The sequence below is a fragment of the Colletotrichum spaethianum genome, assembly GCF_022836535.1.
Source record: "Colletotrichum spaethianum MAFF 239500 DNA, contig13, whole genome shotgun sequence".
In the NCBI taxonomy this organism is placed as follows: domain Eukaryota; kingdom Fungi; phylum Ascomycota; class Sordariomycetes; order Glomerellales; family Glomerellaceae; genus Colletotrichum; species Colletotrichum spaethianum.
The window spans coordinates 726,886-754,794 of NW_026054783.1; the positions used below are offsets into that span (position 1 = coordinate 726,886).

At 55.5% G+C, this 27,909-nt stretch overlaps 11 protein-coding genes across 11 annotated transcripts; 7 read left to right on the forward strand and 4 right to left on the reverse strand.

Annotated features, from left to right (window-relative positions):
• Nucleotides 1-281: 281 nt before the first annotated feature.
• Nucleotides 282-926, forward strand: ColSpa_05877 (uncharacterized protein; the record flags this gene model as incomplete). The annotated part of the gene is made up of 1 exon (XM_049272089.1): nt 282-926. One exon carries the CDS (start codon nt 282-284, stop codon nt 924-926), a length of 645 nt encoding a protein of 214 aa, XP_049128046.1.
• A 5,937-nt stretch (nt 927-6,863) lies between these two features.
• Nucleotides 6,864-8,267, forward strand: ColSpa_05878 (sorbitol dehydrogenase; the record flags this gene model as incomplete). The annotated part of the gene is made up of 3 exons (XM_049272090.1): nt 6,864-6,974; nt 7,117-7,776; nt 7,809-8,267. The coding sequence occupies 3 exons, from the start codon at nt 6,864-6,866 to the stop codon at nt 8,265-8,267; spliced, it is 1,230 nt and encodes a 409-aa protein (XP_049128047.1).
• A 628-nt stretch (nt 8,268-8,895) lies between these two features.
• Nucleotides 8,896-10,196, reverse strand: ColSpa_05879 (COP9 signalosome complex subunit 6; the record flags this gene model as incomplete). The annotated part of the gene is made up of 2 exons (XM_049272091.1): nt 8,896-9,863; nt 9,920-10,196. The coding sequence occupies 2 exons, from the start codon at nt 10,194-10,196 to the stop codon at nt 8,896-8,898; spliced, it is 1,245 nt and encodes a 414-aa protein (XP_049128048.1).
• A 1,790-nt stretch (nt 10,197-11,986) lies between these two features.
• ColSpa_05880 (uncharacterized protein) lies at nt 11,987-13,242 on the forward strand (the record flags this gene model as incomplete). Its single annotated transcript, XM_049272092.1, has 2 exons — nt 11,987-12,019; nt 12,040-13,242. 2 exons carry the CDS (start codon nt 11,987-11,989, stop codon nt 13,240-13,242), a joined length of 1,236 nt encoding a protein of 411 aa, XP_049128049.1.
• A 108-nt stretch (nt 13,243-13,350) lies between these two features.
• Nucleotides 13,351-13,749, reverse strand: ColSpa_05881 (uncharacterized protein; the record flags this gene model as incomplete). The annotated part of the gene is made up of 1 exon (XM_049272093.1): nt 13,351-13,749. One exon carries the CDS (start codon nt 13,747-13,749, stop codon nt 13,351-13,353), a length of 399 nt encoding a protein of 132 aa, XP_049128050.1.
• A 3,004-nt stretch (nt 13,750-16,753) lies between these two features.
• ColSpa_05882 (UNC93-like protein) lies at nt 16,754-18,126 on the forward strand (the record flags this gene model as incomplete). The annotated part of the gene is made up of 2 exons (XM_049272094.1): nt 16,754-16,961; nt 17,054-18,126. The coding sequence occupies 2 exons, from the start codon at nt 16,754-16,756 to the stop codon at nt 18,124-18,126; spliced, it is 1,281 nt and encodes a 426-aa protein (XP_049128051.1).
• Nucleotides 18,127-19,268: 1,142 nt separating this feature from the next.
• Nucleotides 19,269-20,172, forward strand: ColSpa_05883 (protein BCP1; the record flags this gene model as incomplete). Its single annotated transcript, XM_049272095.1, has 2 exons — nt 19,269-19,346; nt 19,402-20,172. 2 exons carry the CDS (start codon nt 19,269-19,271, stop codon nt 20,170-20,172), a joined length of 849 nt encoding a protein of 282 aa, XP_049128052.1.
• Nucleotides 20,173-20,218: 46 nt separating this feature from the next.
• ColSpa_05884 (chorismate mutase) lies at nt 20,219-21,089 on the reverse strand (the record flags this gene model as incomplete). The annotated part of the gene is made up of 2 exons (XM_049272096.1): nt 20,219-20,948; nt 21,019-21,089. The coding sequence occupies 2 exons, from the start codon at nt 21,087-21,089 to the stop codon at nt 20,219-20,221; spliced, it is 801 nt and encodes a 266-aa protein (XP_049128053.1).
• Nucleotides 21,090-21,799: 710 nt separating this feature from the next.
• ColSpa_05885 (mitochondrial division protein 1) lies at nt 21,800-23,960 on the forward strand (the record flags this gene model as incomplete). The annotated part of the gene is made up of 4 exons (XM_049272097.1): nt 21,800-21,868; nt 21,950-22,556; nt 22,615-23,633; nt 23,685-23,960. 4 exons carry the CDS (start codon nt 21,800-21,802, stop codon nt 23,958-23,960), a joined length of 1,971 nt encoding a protein of 656 aa, XP_049128054.1.
• Nucleotides 23,961-24,394: 434 nt separating this feature from the next.
• Nucleotides 24,395-26,023, forward strand: ColSpa_05886 (lysine-specific demethylase 8; the record flags this gene model as incomplete). The annotated part of the gene is made up of 1 exon (XM_049272098.1): nt 24,395-26,023. The coding sequence occupies one exon, from the start codon at nt 24,395-24,397 to the stop codon at nt 26,021-26,023; it is 1,629 nt and encodes a 542-aa protein (XP_049128055.1).
• Nucleotides 26,024-26,161: 138 nt separating this feature from the next.
• Nucleotides 26,162-27,803, reverse strand: ColSpa_05887 (uncharacterized protein; the record flags this gene model as incomplete). The annotated part of the gene is made up of 3 exons (XM_049272099.1): nt 26,162-27,361; nt 27,418-27,723; nt 27,780-27,803. 3 exons carry the CDS (start codon nt 27,801-27,803, stop codon nt 26,162-26,164), a joined length of 1,530 nt encoding a protein of 509 aa, XP_049128056.1.
• Nucleotides 27,804-27,909: the final 106 nt, after the last annotated feature.

The following is a 27,909-nucleotide window of genomic DNA, read 5'->3' on the forward strand; positions in this document are numbered from 1 at the left end:
AGTCGGCGCGCAAGGTTATTTGCGAGGGACGACGGGCGACGGAAAAGACGTCCGAAGGTAGGGGGGAACCTTTTGACCAAGACCTTTACAGTTTTGGTACAGGCGCTTGTCAAAAGCCCTCGCATGATGTGTAATGTTGTTTCCGTCCTGTATGTGCTCCCCTACACATAGATTCCCAAAGTATGAGCCTTTGTTTTTTTCCCCTCTCTTCCTCTCTCTATCTCACTCTGCAATCTCGTTCGTGCTGCATGCAGCTTGTGCTGTGCGAAAACCTGGGCATAATGGCCGCCTTGAACTGCGGAATCGTAACCTTTCACAAGCATCAAAGGGACGGCTCGGCGCCTAGAAGCCGGTGGTGGCGGCGGCGGCGCATCCTCCAGATGTCCCAGATTGTGACGCTGGAGGTAAACATGATTGGTCACCTCTACCTTTGCCTTGGACTTGCAGCAGCGGCGGCATATACCATGCGCATGTACCTGCTGTCTCTGTTTGCCTGTGCTGCTGCCGTCTCCTCTCTCACTACTGCACCGATGGCACCCACCTGCAGCGCTTTGCAGCCTGAGGTGTCTCGTCTGTCGCTGCACCGCATCGCACGACTGCTGTGCTTCCCAAAAAGCACCGTTTCGGCCCTTGGCCGCCTGTCGTTAGAGGGGCTTTGCCTGATCGGATCGATTGGCGGTGAGGGAGGACAGGTGCAGAGTCGCACTGCGGTTCGTGACGCCGGGATGTTGGCTGGCTTTGTCGGCCTGCCTCCCCCCTGCCTGCTCGAACGATGCCTGCCTGCCGGCTGCTGGATGCACATGTCAAATTACCCTGATGCAACGGGACAAGATTCACATGCCTCCAGGGAGACAAGTGGGACAATGGAGAGGCTCAGAGGAGACGCCATGCGAGAAGATTGGTGCGCGGCTGCGGGCGAGACCTAACCAAGATGACAGTTCCATGCTTCTAGTGGCGGTGTCGAAGGCTGCGTTACTTGGCCTCTTGCCTGGCCATTGTTTGATACGTTTTCTCCATGCCCCCTTGCTCTCGTATGATATGTCATTATAGAATTATGACTTGATCAGTTCTAATGTTAGATTCCGGCTGTGTTCCGTATTGCCCGGTGAGGGGTAGTATGTGCTTGTCTGGGAAGCTATCATCAGGCACAGGCAGACTGACTTGCCGTCGTTCCCAGGACCGAGACGTCTTCGACTCATTGTGCAGACTCCATCAAGATGGTTAATACCGATGCACCAGGTCGTCTAATGCAAGTAACCCAGCAGTTGGATCACCTCCTGAGTGCCATATTGCGCCGGTAGTTCTCTTAGGCGAACGTGCTGTCAGCTTGTGGCTTTTCCCTTGAGGTCACTCAGTATGTGGCAAAATGATTCCTGTCAGCATGCGAGTAATCCGATTCCTCCACTCAATTTATCTGGCGTCTGTGTGAGCGATGCGAACATGTTTCAGTCGATTCCAGAGACTCGGTAGACCCCTCGCTGACGGCCACGTACCAGCGGAGCAGCGAGGGCTTAGTGAGGTCGCATTGGGCTTCCCATTCACCTCACCCTTCCTTGTTAACAACAAAATGATAAAGGTTATTTGACACTAGCATCTGCCACCGGGATCTTGTTGGCAAAACTGTCGGCGAGAGCTGGTGTTGGAGAACAGGATCGCATTTTGCCCGGATAAGTCGGTGAACCGGTCTGACCGTCTGCTGTTCAACATAGCAGAGACACCATACTGGTATAGAATGTTCCATGTGCCACTTTGTCTTTGTCTGCTGCTCAACCTGTTCCTTGATGACTCTCGTCTTAATTGTTTGAGTTGCTGAGCATGCTGATCTTTCTTCTTCTGGGACACCAGACTCGGCGGCAGAATTAGCTTCCTCGTCGTTGACGAGGTACGGGTTGTTTTCAACGAAGCTAGCCCTACTCTTACCGATTGAGCATAGTATCAGTTGGACAGACAGCATTGCTGAAGCTGCGCATCGTGGCGTTTCTTTCCGGGCAAAGCAATTTACCGGTCGTCCGACACGTTGAAATAATCTAAAGGTCGTTCCGGTCTAATGGAATGAGGAAAAGGACCTCGTGGGCTAGTTCTGTGCATCTCGATGAGCGGATGAGACGCCTACAACGGAGGAAAGGGTTACGACGAGCGTTTTGGAAACGGCGTCTTGAGGCAAATGAGCATACGTCTTTCTCTCCTCCCAAGAGGCTCCACCTCATCTTCCAGGGACCCTGGACAGACATGGTGCTGAGCGACCCGATTGCGTGAGGATGCAGGGCTTCTCCAAATTTGACATTCATCTCCAAATTCATCCAGGATCGTGCTTCCGAGCGGCCGTTGCAGGTGATGACCAGGCAGCTTATGCAGTTGTAATTGCTTAATTGCTTCAATGAGAGCCGCCGAGGCACTCACTCAACCAGTCGCTTTGTACTTCATCTCGCATCTGGTGACGCCAAAAAAGTCGATCTTGCCACATCGAGGGACTACTCGCCGGGCTTAGGTTCTCCAAGCGACACGCCAAAGAGATCATCTGTTTAGAATAAAGAATCTTGCGTACCCTCCCACAGGGGGGGCTCAAGCGCCTGCGTCTGCCTTCTTGGACAGTATTGCCCTTCTTAAAGGACCAGACATTTGCCAGTCCGGGTATTGTAGCAACTGAAAGCGAGGTCGCGCATGACGCTACTGCATAGCACAAAACGATGTCATGGCAGTCCCCCAATCCCCCAAGCCCTTGGACCGAGGAACCCTTCGTCTGCAGCAGCAAGAGACCAGGGGCACCGCTTGTTTGTACCGTCCTTTCAGAACGGCTTGACGAAAGGTGGCGATCTTCAGAGATACCAATACGTCGTAGAAGGCGGCTCAGAATCAGCAACCCTGTTCGACTGCTCTTCGGCACTCCCCAAACGCAAATCCGACCAACTTCGTCTCTGGATGGGCGGGAAGCGTACTCGCTGCGTCTCCAGGTAATCGCTTTAGTCTCTCGCTTGCCACTCTTCTACTCGGTAGACGACGCAACAACATTGTGCGCGGCTGTCCCAGCATAAGAAAAAGGATCGATCCATCTCGTGTACATATGGTTGATATTTGGCAACCCTTTGCAACAACAGCTTGGGAGAGCTTTATACGCGGGAAGGGTCCAAGTGAATTTGAGTTTGGAATGGCCATGTGGAGTTGTATTGTCATAGGGCCGGTAAGACGGAGTTGCAGATGCGGTATATCCGCAATTTGTTCACCATTGGTCGGCTGGAGGAAGCCAGCCCCCCCAGACAGGGTCGAGTTGAGTGCCGTCCTGGTAGAAGACGATAACAGCAACGGCATGTTGCCTCAACACGCCTGTTGTGATGCTGCATCGGTCCACAGTTTCGTTAGTCATATGCGAAAATAGGCGGGGTTTGCTTCTGTATCCGGGCCGGCTTAACGAAGGTCGAAGTTGGTGAAGGAGGCACAGCTTCCGCCATGTCCAACATTCGAAGGAGGTCATCCTTGGCTGCTGGGTCCAAGCTCTTACTGGGGAACTGGCATGGGGTCGAGCTTGTGGATTCGAGTGGTGGACAGGGGCAGTCCTCTTCCCCTCTGAGGGTCTCGAGGAGCTTCTGCCGCCGCGACGCAGGACCTTCAGGGAAGGTCGTCACAGCGGGGCCAAGCATGCAGCAAGAGTATCGAAGGCGTATATGTACTGCAGTAAAGTTGAAAGGAGTAGGAGAAGCGGTACTGGACACTGCGCGCATCGATATTGGGCGCCACACTGGACGTATTGCAAAGAGCCATGCCTGTTGACGAAATCTTTCATACATTCGACGGGGCGTAATGTCGCTACCGCATTGAAGATCTCGCAGCTCTGGCACCAGGTTCGAAGTGATCGACTAGCACAATCGTTCGATGTTGCTGACCGAGACGGGCGATGAGGATGGAACGGACGAACACCAACAACGGCTGGCAGCATGCAATCGCTCAGCGAAGAGCACGGAAAGTGCGCCACCAGCGGTCAAGATAGGGTAGATTGTGCCCAGGCCTGCCATACCACGCAGTTTCGAGACCAAAGCTAGGCGATGACGATGTACATGATAGGTACCTGAGATGGCGCAGGGGGCGGCGTCTCCAATTCTAGAACGCCAACAGCCGGTTGGCAGGGTCGGCAGGGAAGAGGCAAAGCAGGCGGCAAAAGCCATGCAGCTTGGTGTGCAGAGGCGAGAGAGGGAAGGGCGTCCAACCTGCCTTAGCCGCCGGCTCGTTCCATCTCAGGACGAAGAGCGAATTGGGGAGTTCATCCAGGCCCGTGGCAAGTTGGCAGATTGCTATCCCATATCTGTGAGGAAGGGAAATGGACGGTGAGAAGTCTGCCTTGAGAGAGAGGTCCGAAAAGGTCTGCAAGATTTGGTGGACAAAAGCTGTTGTATGCAGAATGACGGGAAGTGGCAGGTGGACCTAGTCCCCCATCTCTGGACTCAGGGTTGGTTATGTAATATGGGGTGATTGACTGTACGGAACAGCTTCCGCAACACTGGCCAGGGCTGCCGAAAAAGTAAAATACAACGAGATTAAAAATGGCAGGCATCACAGAGAATGCGATTAGCGGCTCTTTCTTCAACAATAGAAATGACAGAAGCATCTCCGTAAACAAGCAAGCACGCAATGAAGCCGCAGAGACGACAAGAGTTTGATTGCACCAGAGAAACCTTGCCTCTTCTCATCCATCCAAGCCTCGTCCCTCTTTTCCCATCTCGTCTCCAACAAGACGCATTGGACGGCACGCATCCTTCGGCGGTTCGAATTCAGACATTGTTCCGCCTCTGGTTTGTGACAACGGGCGCAGCGTCACAGCACACGATGGAGCCCCTCTGTTTCTTTCAACATACCCATACCATACCACCCGTCTGCTTACACATGATTTTTGACATTGTTCTTATGGAATTACAGTCTTAGCGGCTAGGTAGCTGTTAAGGGCCTGGTCTGCCCTTGCAATGTCGGAGCACCCGGCAAGCGGAGCGGAACTGTATTACTGGGTAGTCTTGTTGATTGAGGAGAAGATCGATGCGCCTAACGATGGCCACGACTCCTTGCGCCATCGCGAGCATTCTGTGGCATCTTAGCTAGCTGCATCGTCCTTCCTACCTAGTCGCCAGCCCACCTTTGATCTCCTCTTGACCGTCCATCTACCTCATACCCATCCACAGACTAAATCTCCCCCTCTGTTCTGCATTTTGGCCGGTTCAATGCATTGCCTCATTATGGGTTGCTTGCCCATCATCTCTCGCAACTCACCAACGATTGTCCCATCTCTGTCCCGTCGACTACCCTTGGCAGATCCAAGGTGCTACCCACGGCATCTACCTTGTTCACCACACCTCCTCATTTCCTCCCGTGTTGCCCTCCACCCCAACTCTTGAGCCATGTATCCTCGCTGCAGCGACCTCCCCCTCCTCCTCTCTACCCCTCCCCTCTATCCCTGTCGTTTCCATTCCATTCCGGGCCCTCGCTCCCGGGTACCTCACTGACCACCCTTAGCTCAGCTAGCTGTCTACCTTGCCCATCATCCTGGCTCGCGCATGTGGCCCTGTCGCCATTGGGACGAGAGAGAATAATTTTTCCTGCGGTTCACCATCGTCAACACCTGCTCTCTCTCCACCGGCTAGTGGCCCGAGACAGGTATAGTTTGTCACCGCAGCCTGCACCAGATGCATCCGAGGCAACGAGACTGTGGCTATCAAGTTGGAGCCCATGCATGGCCGATACCTGTCACCGCACTGATGCCATCCGCTCCATCTTATCACCAGCCGCTAGTCCTCAATCTGTAGCCGGTCCTCCCATGCCATGCCATGCCATGTCGCGAGAGTTTCGGAACTTGCTCAACAGGGCCCAGCCCAGTCACCGCAAAGAGCCAAAAGTTACTTCTATCCGACCTCCTTTTCACCAGCCCATCATCGACCGTCAACCAATGCCCTCACGTCTGTCTGCCCAGTCCTACATATGCTGCCCAAATGCGGGCACCTCGTAGCCCGACATGCCTCCTCAAGTCTCGTTCCCTGCCGAGCCACGTACCGCCCGATGTCCCTTTCATCTCTTCCTCCGTCATGAGCCAGTCTGGTACCAGCCAAGGGTTGTCCTGCCGGGCTCTGAGGTGGCTACGTCGCTAGATGTCTCTTGCATATGATTTCCCGAGATTACACGTACGAAGAAGCTCCTAGCTTGGCTCCGATAACTGGTCGATGTTTGGTTGGGCGAGCTTGGCCAACGCTGCTCCTCATGGTCCCCTTCGATAGGTATGCTCAAGGCCCGCCGCGACTGTCCGTCTCTCCGTTCACCCAAGAAGGCCCTTGCAAGTTGCTAATCACTGATTGACACCACCATGGGCATCATTCACCAAGAAGGGAGTCCGGAGTCGGGCAAGCAACCAAGCTACTTAAGGGGTGGGGGGCTACGGCACCTGGAGCCAAAGCTCTTTTGATTCTCTATCACAATTATCTACTCCTCCTACGGTTATCATTCCATCTCCCAAGTTCTCAAGTGATAAATTTCAGTTGCCCACTTCCGTCACCCCACGACTACCGTCTTAGCTTTAGCCATAACATCCTCATCCCACGAGAAACCCTGTCCTCCCTCCTCGTGGCCCTGTTACCCCCAAACTCCAACACTCCAAAGCGAACCTATCAATCCTCGAGCCACCCCGCGCCGGTCCCCTCTTCATTCCTAGGACCCTCGCCTCGCTATTCTCATCACATTTCGCTGCTGGCACCCCCTCATCCGGCATTTGGCCAATCCTACTGAACGAGCCCTCCCTATTAGGAAGTTCGGCCAAGCCCCTTCACCACCCTGACCCGTCACCAGCCCTACATCCCACGCTTCACCCCACGCCGCCAGCGTCATTTACCTTCGATATGGCCCCAGTTGCAACGGGAGAGATGGCACCAATGCATCTACCCGTCTACAAGTCAAAGTATTCCTCGGTCACTGCTTCTGTCTTGCATGGTCCACGAGATTTGCGATTGGTAAGTGCCGCTTCTTGGTATGGGTTGTGACGTGGAGAATGTGGGCTTCGTTACACAATCCCCCACGTTGATCCTGTCACATCCCGATGCCTCGAGTCACCCCGCCCCGCTTGCAATATGTTAAATCTAACGACGTTTATAGGAAACAAGAACGATCGATGAGCCAAGTGTCGGAGAGCTGCAGATTGCTGTCAAGCGGACCGGCATCTGCGGGTCCGACGTCAGCTATTACAAGAAGTTCGCCAACGGAGACCTCTGCGCGTGCCATCCCCTTTCCCTAGGCCATGAGTCCTCGGGCGAGGTCGTTGCCATTGGACCTCAGGTCACTGGGTTCAAGCTTGGGGACAGGGTCGCTCTCGAGGTTGGCGTCCCTTGCGGCCAGTGCACCATCTGCCGCAAGGGCAGATACAACCTTTGCAAGCAGATGAGGTTCAGGTCCAGCGCCAAAAGCGTTCCTCATTATCAAGGCACCCTCCAAGAACGGATCAACCACCCGGCAGCATGGTGCCACAAGATCCCGGATCATGTGTCTTACGAAGCTGCCGCTCTTCTTGAGCCCCTGTCTGTAGCAATTCATGCTGTCAACAGGGCCGCACCCGAACCTGGGTCCACGGCATTGGTCATCGGTGCAGGGACAGTTGGCCTTTTGACCGCAGCGATGGCTCGCCAGGCTGGCTGCGCACAAGTCACCATCACCGATGTTGATGCCGGCCGAGTCAACTACGCAGTTGAGAAGGGCTTCGCCACCCACGGCCACGTCGTCAACAGCAACTCGGGCACTTCAACACCAGCAGACCCAGGAGTAATGACCCCGCTAGCATTTTCTCCGTCCAGAGTGTTGCGAGCAAATTTGAGGGTGCCAAGTCGTTGGCCGCAGAGATCCTTGCTCTGACCAAGGTCCCAGAAGAGGTCGAAATGGACGGCGAGGACGACGGTGTCGATGTCACTTTCGAGTGCACCGGAAAGGAGGTCTGCATGCAGACCAGCCTGTACGCCACGAGGCCTGGTGGCAAAGTCATCATGGTTGGCATGGGCACTCCTGTTCAGACGCTCCCGTTGTCCGTCGCACATCTACGAGAAATCGACATCCTTGGCATCTTCAGATATGCCAACACATACCCGACGGGTGTCCGTCTCCTCTGCGCCAAGGGCAACGGCGGCCTCCCCTGTTTGGATGACATGGTCACCCACCGATTCAAGGGCCTCCACAACGCGTCAAAAGCCTTTGAGCTGGCAAGCCGGACGTGTGATGACGAGGGAAAATTGGTTCTCAAGGTCGTCATCGAGGCTTGAGTGGGAGAGGTGCAGTTCTTCAAAGTCCACTCTCTTTGGTGTGCCTCCAAGAACCTGATGATTGATACCAAACTAGACTTTTCTTTCTCTCCTCGTTTCCGATCTGTCGCTTGTAGCGCTTCTTCATGGGGGAGTCTTCTTTCATTTTATTTATTCACAAACTTTTGATGTGGTGCCAAAAGCAGTGGCAGGATGCGTCAGTTTAGCAGGCGGTTTGATACTCGTTTGGCCGAGCTGGTTACTGCGACAGTGGTCTAGGCAGGATTTACAAGTGCTTATAGATTTTCTCCTCTTTGAACATGGGATATTGGGACACAAAAGAAAGTTCATCGTTATGGTGTAGGGATGGCCTGGAAATTGAACGTAGTACAGGGAAATAAAAAAATAAGACACAATTTTTTTTTTTTTTGCGTCCGTTCCCATGTAAAGAATCAATAAGGCAACGAATACTGAAGAATTGGTCACTTTTGATGGATTGAAGGTGATTTGATTCGTTGGAGCCTTTTCATTGGCCCCTCCTTTGTATAGTCATGTCTACATTACCCCCCGAACGCCTCTCCATGGTTCCCAAATAGGTTGATGATGCGCGCAGACGCTTCGATTGCAATCACTATTCCAACGCCGTACTCTACATCATGATGTCGCCTGCGCCGGGGAGATTGAAGCTAGAAGGCCCGTATCCCGGGAATTCAGTCGGCGCTCCCCCGCGATTCCGACCTCGGGCGGTCTCGGCAATGCCGAACTTCTTGCCCAGGTCCCGCATACCACTGATGCTCTGCATGAGGTCATTGAGACGCGAGGTAATAGCCACGTCGTTCTCCTCACAGAGAACCTCCTTCTCGAAAGCGTCCACGTCGGAGGGGACGACGAGGTCTAGCCGGTTGACTAGGGCCTGGATCTGGCGAAGAATCGTGTGCGAGGGCGTCGTCTGCGCGCCACTGGCGGAGGCGGCGGCGGCGGACTGCTCCAAACCGTGGAGGTATTCGGGCGGCAGGCGCTCGAGGTAGGTCGTGATGAGGCGGATACGGCCCTGCAGCATCTTGACGGCGTTCGCCTTGGCCGTCAAGGCGGCGACCATCTCCTCCTCCTCCGGCGACAGCTGAGCCTCGGCGAGGTTACTGCCATCTGAATCGTCCGCCACGACGACGCGGCGTTTGCCTCCCGACTCGACAAACTGGACCTTGGGCTTGGCGGTCTCCTTGGGTGCCTCGACGGCGGTGGCGTTGCCGGCGCCGCGGGCGACATGGTCCATGCTGATCATCTCGGCCTCGCCCGTCTCGACCGTGTAGGGAAGCTCACGGAAGCGGAGCTTGAGCTTGGACTCGCCGTCGTCCATCTTCTTATCCTCGCCATCGGCCTCGGCGGCGCGCGGGTCGTCCACCTCGTAGTTTGACTCATATATGGACATGGGCAGCTTGCCACCGACAGAATGGGTAAAGACTTCCTCTGGGTGAAAGCCGAGGAGCAAGGCGGACTCGTTGAACTCGGAGAGAAGCTGGTGGTGGATCGGGAGGATGGTAGGCGTCGGGCCGGCGGCGGCGAGGAGGGTGTACCAGCCGACGAGGTCGAGGCTGCGGTCCTTGTGAACCGTCTTCACTTTAGGGGTTGTCAGTGTCTCTATACGAACGTCCGTCCAAGATTCATGCACATACTCTGTTCTAATCTTGCCGCGAATCGCTCAGGGTCCAGCAGATAGCCGCCTTCTACCTCTGGTGCTTGTTTCGTGTGGCAGTCAAACGCATGCTCGATGGTAATCTCTCGGCCATTCTGCTGGCCTAAGAGGGCGCCAACGATGGGTCCCGGCTGCGACCGAAGGGTGTGGCGCGTGATATAGTCAGAGATGGTGAGGAGGACGAGAGGGTGGAGAATAGCCTGGAGCTCCGAGGACTTCTGGCTCGAGATGAGCGGGTTGACACTGGAGGTGGCCATGGTCGGCGTTGCTCTGGCCGTCGCCGGAACTGTCGAATGGTCTATCTAAGTATCGAGACCATGTGAGACGGAGAATAACTATTCGGAACAGAGATACGTTGTCGTTTTCATGGGCATCTATCGTCGTTTGCTTGTCGATATCATGACAGGTTGGAGTTGGAAATGGGGTGAAGCTGCCTGAAGGCTGCCCCGCGATGTGGGGATGTCAATGGGGTCAACGGACGGGTAGGAGCTACCGGGGCCAGCCTGGAAATAAAAGTGAGGCTGATGAAGAGGCTGAGACAACCGACAAGCCACCTTTCCAGCCATTGGCTACGTGTCCTGACCAATTGTGTCTGCTTGAAGCTATTGTGGGCCCAAGCTCTCCAACCTCTATTCGATCGAGATGCAACATGCCTTCTTTCACTGTGCTTTTATCAGCGGTGCTATTGTCGCTGTTCTACTTGTGGTAGTTGGCTCTCGGTCGCAAATGGCAACACACATCTGCATCGTTCTTGTCTTTCCCCGATTTGGCCTACGAAATCGTTGACAGTATGCTGAGATGGGGTTACAGCTTCTTTCCATTCTAACACTATCGTCGGGGTTCCTTTCTATAGATGGCAATCAATCCCGTTGAGACCCAAGGTTTAGTGAGCCAAGATGGTTCGAGCGTATCCACCACTGCACAGTAACTGCTTCTGTTCAGAGGCCCCCTCAAGACTGGCAGATGGTTGCAGACAATTAACAGGCCCATATGGTGCCTTTCAACACCGGCCTAAATTTATGGGTAAGTGAGTGGGTGGCTGCACGACTGGGGCGTTCACCCCCGGTACCTAATGCGGCTTCCCTGCCAAGTGGCAATCAGCATCTTGGGAAAGAGGAGAAGTGGCATTCAGAGCGCTTGTTACAGTGGGCAAGACGTTGTGAATTCGGTCTTTTCCGCCAGCTTGGTGTCCTTTAGGCCAAAGAAGCTGGTTGAAAGACAAACTGTGCAACATATTTACACCCTTCTCTCGGCTTCTCTCTTTGCTGTTCGTGACTTGCTACCGTTGCCGTGCCCAGCTTCTGCGTCATTCCAACATGTACGCTGCGTACTCAGCGAAGCTATGCTATTGTTGGTCAGGACAAGGTTCAAATACGGATGCTTGGCCATCCTTATCAGCTCGCGGTGTCTCTCTGTCAGATGTTGCATCCGCTCCCGCTCCCGCATCCTAAAGACACCGCCTCATTCTCTACCTGTCTCATCGACATGGAGAGCTCGCATCACAACTTTGGCATGTTTCCTCCAGCATTTCCAACAGCGCCCGCATCATACCCACAGCCTGTCACACCGGCCAAACGTGAGGACGATGACGTTCAATTTGTATCTTCCAATCCTGTCAAGAAGAGGAGAATCGACTGTCATCAGACCACTCCACGGTCGATCGCAAGCTCACAACACATGAGGCAGCCTGCACCCTGTAGCCATCGGCCACCTGAACCCGCCAAGCCGATTGTTCAGCCGGAAAGACGGGGGAGCACCGGCATGGTTGCCCCGACCCCAGCAACTCATATGCCGGACGTGGACCCGATGCGAGGATGTTCCGTGCCGACTCCGGAAATGTCTGGTTACCGAGAGTCATTTTGGACCGCACCGTGCACCGGCCCCCAAAGCTCACCGCCGGTGTCACCCAAGTCACTCCCAGGTCACGTCACGCCCTCGATGCTTCGGATGGATGAGCCCCGCGAACCTTTAAATGAGCAACCAGGAACGAACCGTGCGGTAGTCACTGGATGGCCCGGACCGGCTCAGCCGGCCAACACCCCAAGTCATGCGCTTCAACCGCTGGCAACGAGAGATCAAGGTACGCCAAGTCAAGTACAGCCAGAGAACCAGAACCACACTGAGACCACAAAGAACACGGCGCCGGCCCATACGTCTCCAGAGCCGACGGGCATCCCTGAATCGGGGATGGTCACGTCTGCTATCAACGTGGCACGGGCAGCCGATACAATGATGAAGTCTCAGCAACAAGCCGCCCCGGAGGCGATCTCAGATCATTCCGGCACTGGCGCAAAGCCGGAGCATGGCCTGCCCAGTCCTTCGCACCAGTATACAAAGAGCACATGTTCGAAGACCGCCATCACTCAATTCCAACCCCACACTCATCATTCTACTCCTTCTTCAAGCCCTTTGATTTCGGCTGCCCAAGTCGGATCTTATGGTGTGTCCGAGACCCAGGCCGGCTCTTGTGGCGGGCGTCCTGCCTCGAGGGCAAAAGCTCCATGCCGGCAGTGCATAGAAGCGAAGATGCGACAGCAAGCTGCCAACATAGCTGCTGCCACTAGCCTCCCACCCGTTCCGATGACCCAGGCGCCGAACCAGACCTCTGTTCCATCATCCACCATTCAGCAACCCTGGGCAAACCTCCTCGGACTCAATCCTTACCATAATGCAATGGCTGGATCCATGTACGGCCCATTCCTCCAGCAGCCTTTGATGGCTGGTGCTTCCAGTCCGTTTGCTATCCCTTCGCAACAGTCACATCTGACTTCCGGACTTTCTCCACAACAGTCAGGTGGAAGCATGTTTCATTTCGGATCTGTGTCGCCCATGCCGCAAACACAGACATTTGTCACGCAGCAGCCGATTAGCAAACCGATTAAAGCAGCGAACGGAAACCCAAAGGCACAGATTACAAGGATCCCCGACACGCAGTCAACCACGAAACACATCATTGTCGACATTGCCGACACGTGTCTCAACGTATTTCCCTTTGCCGAGCTGGCAAAGCGACATAACCAGCCGGAGCAAAAAGTCAGAGACATATTCTCCGCCGTAATACAGGTGCCTCTGCTCCGCTGTCCCACAGACAAGAGACGAGCCGGCAAGCTGGGCACTGCTCGGGTCAAGGAGTTCAACCAGGCGAAGAAGGAGATGCAGGCGCAGCAGGACAACGTGGGTCAACCTCGTCAGGGCTCTCCGAACCAGATTGTGTTTATGCCGTCTGCCTGGGATGTCGCGCAGTTCATGGGTCCAAGCGATGTGCGGCACGGTGGGCTTCCTCAGTATTCGGGGGCGTGGTGATGATTAGGAAGTTGCATTTTCAGAGATAGAGACATCCACGGCACTGGCTCTTCTGGTAATGTAGGGAGGCATTCTTAAGTTGTATCTATACCCCAGATCAAAAATCATTCAAGCTTTACCATTTGATTCTGGCCCTCTTCCCTCGTCATTTGAAGCGTAACCACCGCCTCCCCTGCTTGTCTCAGGCCATTGCACACCGCCGTACTTTTCCTCCCGTACCAGACTCACTGCAAAATTCCTCTGCCGCGATGACCGCGTGTGCTCGAGCATGGCGCGCCGGAGACGGCGCATGCCCTCCTCGTCTCCGTCAGTTTCGGCGCGTCTGTAGTCAGCCATAAGGACGGCGTGCTCGGCTTCGTGCAGCGCGCGGTTTTGGCTGTACTTCAGAGGCCGGTGGCACGCCGCGCAGCTATCGTTGATGAAGGCCGGCTGCCAGTGCTCGCCTTTGCACTCGGCGCCTGCGCCGCAGTCCCGGAGGCGGGAGCGCAAGATGTGGCCGCAGGACATTGTGGTTTCTGTACCTTGACACATGTTGGATTCTGGCTGTTGCGCTGCCTGTATTTGGCCATGGCTATTTGCTGCATTCAGCAGATGTATATCTATTAGTAACTGTCCTTCATATCGAACCCATTGTTCTGGTATAATGGTGAGGTTATCGAAACTGTTCGCAACCGCTGCCTTTGCTCCAAAACAAGACTTTCGGAAGAGTTCATCGTGGCCTTTGTGTGATTTCGTTCGATTGTCTTTGTGAGACTCACTTGATCCACGATCGCCACCCATCTTTGTGTAGGATCGCAGCGGTCTATGGTTCCGTATCGGGTTACGGGATTCTACACTCCATCTCGCCCGAAACAGCGGCATGTTCTATCTACACTATAGATTACACTGACTCACACTTTCACTGACACGCATTATACGCTATATATATCTTTGGAATTAATCACGACATTGAGCTTTCCCAGAGCCACTGTCTCTCTTATCCGCTTCCGCAGCGCATCATCACCCGAACATTAAGGAAAGGGAGGGGCTGATAAGTCGTTGCCCGTCAGCGAATGGGATAAAATACCGGGGGCCGCCAGTTCAGAAGGCGTGAGATGCCCCCACCAATGACGCCAGCGCGGGTAGAGAGACAAACCGATGCCGGATAGATAGAGCCGCCGGCCCGTCAAGACGGTGAGAGTAGACATGTGTGCGAAAGAGCTTATCTACCATGCACGCTGGATGACACCCTCTGCTTTCAACCAACACATCTTCACACGTGGCCCATAATCACAGAGATGAATAGGGAAGGATTCCGTATTGAGACTAGTGATAAGTATCTCGCTTACTTTTAGGTTTTTAGGATGGAAGGGCGTGAGAGGAGGCTGTTGGTATTTGACGGGAACACCTCCTGTGCGTGGGGAAGATTGACTTGCATTCGAGACGGGATGGATAAAGGGAATGAATGCAAGCCTCTATTTCCTCAGACGACATTGAGATGATGTATGGTAGTCTTTCCAAGGTGCAGATAAAATGACCTGATAATAGGTGTTACTGGTGTAAGTAACATTGTTTGTGTGCGAGGAAGTCGAAACGTAGAGTCTTTAGAGAAAACCCGTGGTGTGGCACTCATCGGGCTGGCCAGGCTTAAGGCGAGCGTCGGGGATGGTATTCGGAGAAGCGGAGGTTGTCGGAATTTGGAGTTCTCCAGAGTCCGGCGATGCCGCATCGGGGATCGTCCGCCTCCGGGAGGCTTACGACAGGTCGGTATCCCGGAAATGCATTGGTACAACCCATTCCATAAGGGAGTATGACGTAATAACTTCTTCCCGCAGCTTTCTAGAAAACTGCTTTACTCCTTTGCTTGGCTTATACGACCTTACCTTACTCACGGGTCGGTCAGGAGCTATCGGTTGTGGGGGTTACCACTAGGTAAGTGCGACGTTGTCGTCCCCACGGGGAGAGACGGAGAGTCATGAAATTTAAATTCGACTTTGGGAACGTGCTCGCGTGAGTTCCCACTCATGTTTCTCCTAGACTCCAAAGTAACGTTCCAACAGCTGCGGTTCTCTTAAGAGCTCACTCGAACATTCGCTTGAGGCACGTTTCCTCCAAGACTTTTGATGGGGTTCTCGAGACTCGCGTCTTCTTTCCCGTAACAGCACATTGGTCCCCCCGCTGAGCCGTTGAGGCTTGTTAACTTCAGCATTAGACACTGAGAACTACGAGCGAACCGAAAGCGCACTCAGAAATGCGCTGAGACGAATAGTCATTTCATCATCTGCCTTCCCCATTCGCTGCTGCTTTGAACTCATGTTGAGTCATTACGACAAAGAGGCGAATACACAATATTCTATAGCCTAGGCGGGCAGGCCTTTTCAACCCAAAGAGGCCCTAAATGTCGAGAAAAAATCACGAACCTTTAACCTGACTTAACGCGTCTTGGGAACTCCAGTCTCCGAATAGTTACTGGAGTTTGGATGCACACCTAGTCCATCATTACCAATGTTTCGCGTTTGTCGCAGTCGTTCAAAGTGCTTCTTCCAGAAATTCTCCCCGAGATCCAATGTGACGTTCCATCGGAGAGATCGGCATGCAACACCATAAACCAGGCGGAGCCTCAAGGGAGAACCCTCTCATTCGTCTGCAAGGAGAATCGTCTTCGCGGGTGGCGCCGGCTTGCGAAGCGCGGAAAGCTGGGGCTGACCCAGTTTCCTGTATCAACGCACAAGCATCGTGAGCGAATCAGCGCACGATGTTCACCCTCAGCTCGAGCCTCGTTCCCGCACAGAGCACGAAATTTCCCCAGAAAAAATGTGGGAGGAGCAACAGCGGCACTCCCAGCTGGCCAATGTTCCACCCTCCATCTTAAGAGAAAGATTGGATACTGCGGAGAAGAAGACCAGGAAATGACCCTCACCTTATCTTTGTATATCGTTTCCCCGCTTTGTCACTACGTTGTTACCATGTTGTATGTAGTAAAAGGAAGTGGAAAAGGGGGCGAAGATTGCAGGAAGCTTTTGTTGAGAGATATGGGGTGGAGTTTCCGTACTTTGCGTTGAACCGACTTCAACGTTGCCATGTCTTATGCCTTAGTCTCGTGAACCCTTTTCGCCGAACGATGAGTGTAGGACTTGCCGCGGTGAACCGGGAAACGCAACTTTCTTTTAATCCAAGCACTGGCTATCTGTGGACGGAGAAACAAGTTGTAGGTACCGAACTTTCACGACAAACATCATCGACAAACAGAGGTTGAACCTACCATCATGAGCACCGAGGAAACCCGTCAAGCGCCTAATGACGCGCCGCTTGAGGCTGTTGGTGACGAGGATGCCGAGAGCGGACGGGGCTCAAAGCTCTTGGGGCTGTATTCCCATCCTTGGACGCAGTGAGTTCAGTGGCAAATCTCGATGCACCGCAACCGCTGACTTTTGTCAAAGAATCATTCTCATTAGCTTCATTTGCTTCTGTCTCCCGGGAGTGAGTGGCCCTTGATACGGGGCGGTATAAAATACAGGACTGACAGACCAAGATGTACAACGCCCTGACCGGCCTCGGCGGTTCTGGCCAAGTCGACTCGACCGTCGCAGCGAACGCTACCGTCGCTCTCCTCTCCACCACAGCTGTCGCGGCTCTGTTCTTCGTCGGTCCGGTCCTCGCCCTTGTCGGGCCCAAAATAGCCTTCCTCATCGGCGGCTGGACTTACGCGCTCTACAGTGGAAGTCTCCTCAACTTCAACCGTGAGTTGCCTTCCTCGTGCCTTCATACCTAGCACCAGGTTTTCGCCACCCCGAGCAAACCCTCCAGGAAGACTGACCAAACCAATATAAAGACAGTGCAAACGGCACCTTCGTGATCGCAGCCGGCGCGATCCTCGGTATCGGCTCCTCCTTCATATGGATTGTCCAGGGCGCCATCATGACGACCTACGTTCACGAGTCGCAAAAGGGTCGTGCCATCGCCGTCTTCTGGATCATCTTCAACCTCGGCGGCGGCGTCGGCTCTCTTGCGGCCTTTGGCCTCAACTTCTCCTCGACCACAGGCACCGTCAACGACGCGACCTACATCGCCCTCATGGCCATTATGCTCTTTGGCTGGGCACTGGGCCTTTTCATCTGCTCGCCGAAGCGCATCCGTCTTGCACAGCTGCACGCAGCCACCGAAACTGAGAACCACTCGATGCGAGGCCTATTCGATATGACCGTCGCAACACTGTGCAACTGGCGCGTTATCTGCATGCTGCCACTCTTCTTCTGCGCCAACGTATTCTACTCATACCAACAAAATGACGTCAACGGTATGACGTTCAACATTCGAACCCGCTCTCTCAACGGCGCGCTGTACTGGATGGCCCAGATGTTCGGCGGCCTCCTCATCGGCCTGCTCCTCGACCTTCCCATGCTAGAGCGGCCCGGCCGTGCCCGCCTCGGCTGGGTCCTCCTCTTCGTCACCGGGATGGCCATATGGGGCGGCGGGTACCAGTTCCAGAAGTGGCAGGACGCACGGCACGCACAGGGTCTTGTACAAGACGTCGACTATACCCAAGGGTCCATCTCGACGGGACCCATTTTCTTGTACATTTTCTACGGCGCCTATGATTCGTTATGGCAGTCATACTGCTACTGGCTCATGGGAACGCAGTCAAACTCAACAGGGAGGGCGGCGGTGCTCGTTGGCGCTTACAAAGCCTTTCAGGCAGCGGGCGGCGCCATGGCGTGGAGGATCAACGCCCAGCATACGAGTGCTATGACGCAGCTCGCCATGAATTGGGGCCTCAGCATGGGATCATTGATTCTTGCGTTGCCAACGGTGTTCGCAGTGACCAAGAGCACCAGCGTCCTGGAGGAGGCTGGCGCTGAGACACCTTGTGCAAAGGCCGAGGAGAAGACGGTCGAGGACTCGTAGGTCTTGCTAGATTTGCTGGAGTGAAGTCAGCTGCGTCTGTGGATCTGTCTTTGCGTATACAACGAGTTGTTGATAAGTCTGTAACACTTATCAAGGAACCGACCGCTATGGCAACAAGAGACCTAAGCTTGGATGAACTGGTTGATGAGATCGAGAGTGTCTGGTAGAGATTCGGCTTTCATGTCGTGGTGATCTGTTGAGTCTCCAGCTCTGCTATGATAGAGCTGTTGAGAAAACACCTCTCTGCCTTGGTAGATCACTCACATAGATACCCTTGTCATGTTGAGCTTCGACGTTGCTGTGTGACACGAGGACAGGATGGTTACTTGTCTTTTGGCGGAAACCAAGACAATATCAGTGCAACCAGGTGTACTACTAATCTCCAAAAGACCGACTCCCTTTCTATGTCTAACAATCATAGCGGTAGTCTTGATGATTTACTGGTGTGCGAGGACCTTTGAATCAAGCATAAACGATCCATGGTCGAAGTCGATGAGTTTGCTGGCAGAGAGGGCTTACGCACCGAAAGGGAAGGAGGTTGCGCTGCGCGCTGCTGAGTTGTCTTGTTGAAGTTTGGTAGCTGTGCAACCTATTATGATGTATAATATGGGCCTTTCTTGGCCCTTTACCCTAAAAGAAAGTGCTAGTCATTGGGGTTCAATGCTGGCAGACCATCAGAGGCCGAGACAGACGTTGCAGAGGAGCGAGAGCTGATCTGCTCATTACTGCCGGCTTTAAGACCATTTGAAAGAACCTATGGCTAAAATTCCTTTCCAGCAAGCGAGGCTAAGCTTTGCCCAGGCAGTACATACGTTGATGCAGTGGGTTGTAAGAATTAAGGAGGGAGCCGGGAGACGAGAGACGGGAGACGAGAGACGGGAGACGGAAGTTGGAGACCCACTTGAGAACCGGGCGCGGAGGCCATCTTATCGATAAACCCATGCCGTTTTCTTGTCCCAAAAGAGTTTAGTGAGGGGCACCCCCACCAAAAATTTCCTCTTCACCGATGGGGTCTGGTAGGCGGCACTGGCAGTGACCGTCTCATATTCGATGAGATTGTTTGTGAAGATATCACGCTTTTCAACCCTCTGAACCCACAGAATCAGTCCTATCACTCACCAACACATTTTAAAAGTCTCAACATGGGCAAGAAGAGAGAAAGAGATGAGGCCAAGCCGGCCGAGGATGTGAAGATGGCCGATGACAGCTCTGACGACGAGGTAAGATGGGTTGCGAGATGCTCATCTTCAATCACACTCCACTCACACGGTACAGGACTTTGATGTCGTCAACGTCGACTTTGAGTGGTTCAACTTTGATCCCGAGATCGACTTTCAGGGCACCAAGACGCTTCTGCGCCAGCTGCTGGACGTCGACTCTACGCTCTTCAATATCTCAGGCCTCGCAGACCTCATCCTGTCGCAGCCTACGATCGGATCGACCGTCAAGGTCGACGGCAAGGAGAACGATGCTTACGCCCTCATGACGGCGCTTAACATTAAGGAGCACAGCCAGAAGCCTGAAATGGCCGAACTCGTCAAGTACATCATTGACAAGGCCCAGACCAACAACGCCCTTGCCCCGGTTCCCCAGGTTATCAACAGCGGCGCCCAGGTCGGCCTGGTCATCTCTGAGAGGCTCATCAACATGCCCTCTGAGATTGCGCCGCCCATGTACCGCATGCTGATCGACGAGATCGAGGCAGCCGTTGAGGACAAGGAGCCCTACGAGTTCTCGCACTACCTGATCCTCTCCAAGACGTACCAGGAGATTGAATCGACGCTTACCGAGACGGAGAGGAAGGGCAAGAAGGCCAAGGCCGACACCGCCATGTGGCACTTCCACCCCGAGGACGAGGTGTTTGTGAAGCACGCGACGGCCCACGGCTCGTTCCAGTTCACAAACGAGGAGAAGGCGGTGGCAGACAGCAAGCGTGCCTTCCAAGAGATGGGTGTCAAGTCGCACGGTTACCTGATCTTGATTGAGGCCGGCAAGTGGGAGGGCGCGGTCAAGGCGGTAGAGCAGTACCTGAGCCCGCCTCAATAGAACAAATAACGAGAAATCATTTTGAGCCATTCTGTGTCTTCTAAGTCTACTCTACCGGCTCTAGTCTTTGCATGAGGTACTCAACCTCGACTTCCTTGGTGAGGGGTATCACGAAGTCTTTGTACATGGCGACCACGGCGTCGGCGTCAATCTTGGCCTGGTTCTCGGGGCCGGCTCCGATGGAGGGGTCGGTGCCGTAGGTGAGAACCTTGAGCCGTAGGCGCTCGAGAACCTTCTTCTCGACGGCGGCGTTGGTGATGGCGTCGGCGATACCCTCGCGGTCCTCGGCCTTGATGAGCTTGGTGTACTTTTCCGGGTCCGACTGGAACTTGGACTCGGCAACGAACTTTCCAAAGTGTATCCTACGCGAAAGGGACTGCAGGCAGGCGATGTCGCAGGTGGCGGAGGAGCCGTAGTTCTCCTGGGACTCGCCGCGGTCCTCGCGGCCGAAATCGGGGCAGAGTGCGGGGAGGAACTTGTCGACGTAGAAGTCTTTAATCTTGTTGTTGACGTTGACGTCGTTAGGATGCAGGATGCGCGGATAGTGCAGCGGCTTAAGAATCTGCTTCTGCACGGCCTCGGGGAAGAAGGGATACTCGTCGGGCGAGTCGTAGCGGCGGATGATGGACTGCAACTTCTCCTGTTCGCGGAGGTACCAGTCCATAAAGCTCAGGTCGCTGTTCGGTATGTTCAGTGCGCCGGGGACGTAAATTGTTTTGTTGTGCGCAAACTGGGCTCGCTCGATCAGATGGAAGGTAATTGTATCCTCCAGACGGCTATTTGCGTCCTATTGTCAGTGGATTGTCGGATGTAGAAATTCGGATGGTATGGAGGGGAGGGACTAACATCAACTGGTACCGAATGCGGGACAGATCCAAGGCCTTGGAGGGGTCCGATAAGTCGATGAGAGAGTCCATTTCGTCGTCAATTGATTGGAAACCTGATGGATAATCGTAGACCAGTCCTTGGGAGTTAATCTGGTGCGAAGCAGGGGTTTGGACCTCGTGTTGGAGTGAGAAACGCATTCGGGCAGTGTATCGTCGAGTCACGAAAAACCTTGGGTGAGATGCTGTAGCCGAGGCCGATGACGCTCCAGTCAGAGGAGTAAAAGGGGAAAAGTCCCAAAAAATCCGTCCCGACTGTTGCGGCGCAAGGCTGCCAGTCTCACGCGCTGGACCTGCATGGACCGCAGTAGGTACACAGTCCAGCGGCCCCCGAAGGGGCGCCTTAAGCGGGCACCAATCAGTGGCCCTTACCATCATTTGCAGACGGACGCAGTGCAGCACAGCAGCCTTGCACGTTGTTAGCGTGCTCAGGTCACACGTCCATGACCTGTATTCCGTGAGTGCGGCGTGCGGCGTGCGGGCGTGCAGGGGGCTCTCGGGTTTTTAGCGCGTCATCCATACAGGAGTTCAGGACCGACCCCAACCATGCCCCTGCCAGGGTCAGTGAGGTGTGGATACGTATCTGATTCCCGACCGAGACAAACAAAACTTGACCTTGTCGAAGCACAACCCGGAGCTGTTCCCACCACTGCAAGCTTCGACTTCTCCTTTTCCCCGTCCCTCTCCCCCTTGTGCCACCCATCGTCGCGCGTATCGAACGAAGAACGCATACGTACGTACGCATGGCCGCCTCGAATAACGACCAGTATGGCTTCCACGACGATGCCGGAGACGACCAATCGGTCCTGTCAGTAAGTCACGCTCGCCACTCGCGTGACCTGCTGTTGCTTCGCATCGTGACTTGAGGACTGACCAGAGTGCGCTATTCGCAGACGCGTGGCATAGAGGCCTTCGGGCGCAAGGTCACCACGACGGCGAGCCATTTGATGGGGCCTCTTTCCGAGCCAGGGAACAACAGTCACCACTATCATGGCGCCCTGGCCGAAGTCCACAAGCAGCTCCGCCGGCCGACTATCCAGCGCAGCATGTTCTCCATGGCAAAGACGACGCCCACAGACATGGTTCGCTCCAAGCTGTCCACGACTGAGATCCAGCATCGCGCCCTGACCTACTTGCCCGACGAGTTGCTGGCCAACATCCCCGAGGGCGACAACTCCTACTCTCTTTTCCAGGGCTTCAAGGCGAGCTTCCCCGACCTGACCGAAGAGGGTAGGAAGCATCGGCGGCGGATATCGAGAGGCAGGAAGCTGCTGGAAGACACCGAACACACTCCCGGCACACCACAGGCGCTGCATAACCTCAAGAAAGACAAGGCTTCGATGATGCACGAGCTGGAAATGCTGGGCGTCCGCAAGAACATGGCAAGCAGCGAGATTCGCGACATTGACAACAAGATCGCCAATCTGCATGGCATGCGACGCATCATCCTAGACAGACTTGCAAATCTGGAGCAGGAGGAGACGCTATTGGAACATGACCGTGAGCGCAGAATCATACGGGATCGTCCTGTGGTCTGTTTGGTGCTAACACGTGCTAGTTATGGACGTCGAAACACGGCTGGAAGAGGCGCAGGACCTCGTTGACGAAGCCGAGTCTATCGCGATAAACACACCCACCAAGACCGAGGAAGACCTAGCCGGGGACCAGGACGAAGCTGGATTCATGTCACAGTCGGTCTACGAGAAACTGCCAACAGGAGCCGGCTCACCGGCGTCGAAGGCCAAAAAGAGGGTGGTCCGCCGGAAATCAATGCCGATATTGCACGAGCATTTTGAGGCTGGCACCGCTATCAGGGAAATTCGCGCACACCAGGATACGATTACGGCTCTCGATTTTGACGCACCTTTCGGGACAATGGTGACTTCGGCTATGGACGACTCGATCAGAGTATGGGATCTTAATGCTGGACGATGCATCGGTTTGTTAGATGGGCACACGGCTTCGGTTCGCACACTCCAAGTAGACGACAACTTCCTTGCCACCGGAGGCATGGATGCAACGATCCGCCTCTGGGATCTGAGCAAGGCGCACTACGACCCACACGGCAGCCAGTACGGAAGGGACGAGGACGAAGATGGCATCGCTTTTGAAAACCCCGACGACGGCCCTGTTGAGCCTCCCGAAGGAAGCATGAGAGATTGCCACCTCTACACCCTGCAATCCCACGTCGACGAAATCACGGCCCTCCACTTCAGGAATGACACGCTCGTCTCCGGCTCAGCAGACAAGACCCTGCGACAGTGGGATCTCGAGAAGGGCCGCTGCGTCCAGACTCTGGATGTCATGTGGGCGGCGGCACAGGCCTCCGCATCCCTTGGCAGCGAGAGCTCCTGGAGGCAGACAAACCGAGCGCCCGCGCAGCAGGCTGATTTCATCGGGGCTCTCCAAGTGTTTGAGACTGCTCTTGCTTGCGGTACTGCCGACGGCATGGTACGCTTGTGGGATTTGCGAAGCGGACAGGTTCATCGAAGCCTAGTGGGACACACAGGGCCTGTGACGTGTCTGCAATTCGATGACGTCCATCTCGTGACCGGCAGCATGGACAGAAGTATTAGAGTGAGTTTGAAGTGTTTGGCTGTATTCTCGGCATTTGCTAACCGTTGACAGATTTGGGATCTCCGTACAGGATCCATCTATGATGCCTACGCGTATGACAACGCCATTACAAGCATGATGTTTGACGAGCGAAGAATCGTAAGCGCCGCTGGTGAGGACGTAGTGAAAGTGTACGATAAGGTGGAGGGCCGCCAGTGGGACTGCGGCGCGGGTATCTCTGAGGCCGAAGAGGGCAAGACGCCCGCCATCGTCGAGCGTGTACGTGTAAAGGACGGCTACCTAGTCGAGGGACGACAGGATGGCATTGTAGGAGTATGGACATGTTAGAGTATACGGATCCCCTATCAGCACAGAGCGAATCAACGCGATTATGACAGCCAATTGGTGTTTGTGAGAAGGATCGAGTCTGTGATGAGTCTATCAACAACGCCTCTGGACGTGTCTCTCAACGCGCCATCGATGTAGTAAACAATCCTACGGTCATAGTTCTTTCCCGTCTCAACTGATTGGCAGACGGTTGCTTCTCCGACCGTTCATCCGATTTCCAGATCAGCGGCAGTCATCAGACGGAGCGGCCCCACCTAGCGACTCCAACTTTTTGCCGTCCGGCCGCTCGAACAAGACTACTTTGCCTCACCACTTACAAAAATCTAATCTCACCGTCCCCAAACACACAAAATCAAGGAAACGACGGTGCCTTACAACGGCAGGCTGGCACATCAAAGGTGACACCCCGGGTTTCAGCACCGCTGTCAAAGAGAATGCCCTTCTTAGATGACCCCGCGTTCATCGAAGAATGCGTAAGAACGACAGCTTCGATCCACACAGACGCCCACCACCTCAACGTCGCCTCCGCCTCGGGGAACCTTTTGCAACAGCAGTCTGCGGATGATGAACAGTATAGTCTGAAGCCTCTGGGCCCAGAGGTTCTTACATCGCTTGAGGACCTGGCGCTCGACGTCTTGACGATACACGCGTCAGACGACGCACCCTTGTCACAGGACGGTGCCCGCCTTCTCCGCCGCCTCGACGAGGAGATTGAAAGGACGTACCGCCGGTTCTACGACTTCGTGTACGCGGACCTGCCGTACTGCTGGAGGCAGCTGTATACCGACCTGAGTTTGCTAAAGTTCTCGTGTCTTGTGTTTCTGAGAGGATGGGAGAGGATGGCCGGGGGAGTCGAGGTCGATGGCGATGAGAAGCTGCTGGACGAGTTGGTCTCGGTCCTCGATAGAGCTCTAATACTCGCCGGCGGCGCGGGCGTCGCTCGCGGGAGGAATGCAATCTCTAGACTCCTTGCCCGCCTCGATGATGGCTACGCACCCGCGCCCAAGCCCCGTCTGCCGGCAACGTTCCCGATGTCTCGCCCCTTCACGCCGCCCGTCACACACCCGATCCGCGTCATCGACGGCATGTCCATGCCGGCGTTTCAGTCCTACTTGGACAACCCGACGTCCGCGGGCTTAGGCCCGGAGCCGCTGGTCCTCACGTCGTTGCTGACGGACTGGCCGGCGCTCTCGACGAGACCGTGGAGCTCGCCGGGATATCTTCTCTCGAGGACGCATGCCGGCAGAAGGCTTGTTCCGGTGGAGGTGGGCAGGAGCTATGTCGATGAGGGATGGACGCAGGAGCTCATCCCATTTCGGGAGCTGCTGTCCCGCATCACGGCGTCCTCCTCCGCCCCACCTGCGCGAGCCGGCTCGCGAAAACCACCCTCTCCCTCCAAAGCTGAAACGGGGGAGGACGAAAAAGAAATGACGACGACGTACCTCGCCCAGCACGAACTCTTCTCCCAGCTACCCCACCTGCAGAACGACATCCTCACCCCGGACCACTGCTTCACCTCGCCGCCGCCGCACCCGCTCGATCCCTCCGCGGACAAGCCAGAGCTCGAGCTGCCGCTGGTGAACGCCTGGTTCGGGCCCGCGGGGACCATCACCCCGCTCCACACGGATGGATACCACAACCTGCTGTGCCAGGTCGTCGGCGCAAAGTACGTGAGGCTGTACGCGCCGCACGACTCCGAGGCGTTGTGTCCGCGAGGGGTCGACGGCGACGAGGACGACGACCTCGCCGAGAAAGGTGGCGAAGAAGGAGCAGATGAAGACGAGGAGAAGGGCGCGAGGAGCAAGGTTGACATGAGCAATACGAGCGCATTCGACGTCGGCGCCGTGGAGGGCTGGGACCCGGACCCGGAGGGCCGCGACGCCATCGAGCTCGAGGAGTTCCGCGGGCTGCGGTACTGGGACTGCGTGCTCGAGGCCGGCGACGTGCTGTACATCCCCATCGGGTGGTGGCACTACGTCCGCAGCCTGAGCGTGAGCTTCAGCGTGAGCTTCTGGTGGAACGGGGATCACTACGCCGGACCAGACGGACGGCCCTCTGCGTGACGAAAACTCACGGCGCTCGCTTGCTTCACTTCCATTGTTCATCGTGCTAGACTAGATACCCCAGCGTAGGTGGCCAGGCCACAATCGTATTTCATGTATTGTTCATCACGTAAAAAGGTCATAAAAGGAGGGACGCAATCAGCTCCCGCTCGCTGCTGCCGCCGCCACCGCCTCGTCCGCCTCGGCACTCTCCGCCGTCCCCTGGGCCTGACGCCGCGCCTTGGCGCCGGCCTTGAGCTTCTCCCACTTCTCGCGGTACTTCTCCAGCGTCCGCGCCATGCTCTTGTTCTCCTTCTCCAGGGCCTCCATGCGCTGTATTGCCATGGCCATCTGTTCCTCCAGCTCTTTGTTCCGCACCCGCAGCACTGCGTCCCCGCCTGCCGCGACTGACACACCGACTGCGGCAGAGGAAGGCGACCCTGGCCGCCTCAGCCGAATGCTCTCCGCCAGCGCGAGACTCGAGTTCTGCGCGGTAGCCTCAAAGGCGTGGAGCCGTTTGCTCAGCTTGTCCAGCATGTCCTTGAGCCCCTTGTTCTCGAGGTACAGCTCCTCGACGGTGTTGGACAGATTCTGCTCGGAACGGGACGGCTTACCGCCGACACGACGTCTGGCACCGGGCGACAGGGGTGCGGACGGCGACTCACGGGCGTCGACGAAGTCATCGTCGTCGTCCTCGACGAAGCTGTCTCCGCCGTGGAGCGAGGCCTCGAGGCGGCGCTTCTCCTTGTCCGCGAAGTTGAGGATGTTGGCGTACGAGACGGTGTGCCCACTCGTGGGGACAACGTAGAATGAGTCGTTGGGGTTGTGGGCTGAGATGGCGCGGAGGGTCGCGCGGGAGTAGATCTTGGATAGGTCCGGCTCAGCGGGAGCCGCGGGGGATTTGTGCCGGTTGCGCTTTATCGGTGCCGGTTCCGGTGTCTCGGAGGGTTCTGGGGTGGAGGGGGTTTCTTCTGCAATGAGAGGTAGACCGGCGAAGGCCAGGGGAGCAGAGAGGCGGTTGATAATGCTGCCAAAGGTGCTGTAGAAACGGGAGTATCCGTCGTCGCTAGGCGGTGAAGCAGCTTCTTCCGCCTTCCTATATTCGGCTTCTCGTCGCGAGGATTCGGGGTTGCCCGTTGGCGGGATCCATCCCGGCTTGCCGGATTGGTCGAGGACGTTTTGCATCTTAGTCCTGGATCCGTCGCGCCGCGCCTGAACCTCCATGTTCCCTGGTGCTTGGTCGTTTGTAACGCTCGGTGGAATGGGCTGGCTGCGGTTCCTGCTCGATCGGATGCCGCGCGCTGATGCGAGGTTGCTCGCGATCGACGAAGTCATCTCGCGGCTGGGATACCGGCGCTGCTGCGTAAGGGATGGTACAGTTTTCCCGGTAGCAACCGGGCTGCCGGCAGACTGACCTGAACCTGCTTTCGATCTGGCATCGTCGGGAGAGGAGGCGTCGCTTGCGTCGGAGGCCTGGGATTCCTGCTTCTCGTCGATGGTCTCGGTGTTCTGGCTCGCGCGGCGGTCGAGGGCAGCTTGAGAAGTTCGGAGAGGCGCTGGTGGTGCTCCTCAAGGAGTTTCAGGGTGCGAAGTGCTTCGATGCTCGTGGTCACGCGGGCAGCGTTGGCGAACTCGCCGGCGGCAAGGGCATGTTCGTTGATGGCGACTGTGGTTTCCGACTGGTGTTGTGCGTTGGAGGCGGCTCTGGCGTGATCGTGCGCCTGGCGGAAGATGTTAGGATCATGCATAGATGCGACGTGCACTCGGGAAGAGGTACCTTGATCAGCGACGACTCGTCCATGCTTGGGGCCGTAGCAGGAGTGCTGCCGATAACGGTTCAAGGGACGTCAGGTCCCGATAGGCGTGTGATGTTTTCGCGCAGATCTGAATGCAGCCTTTCTTCTCGG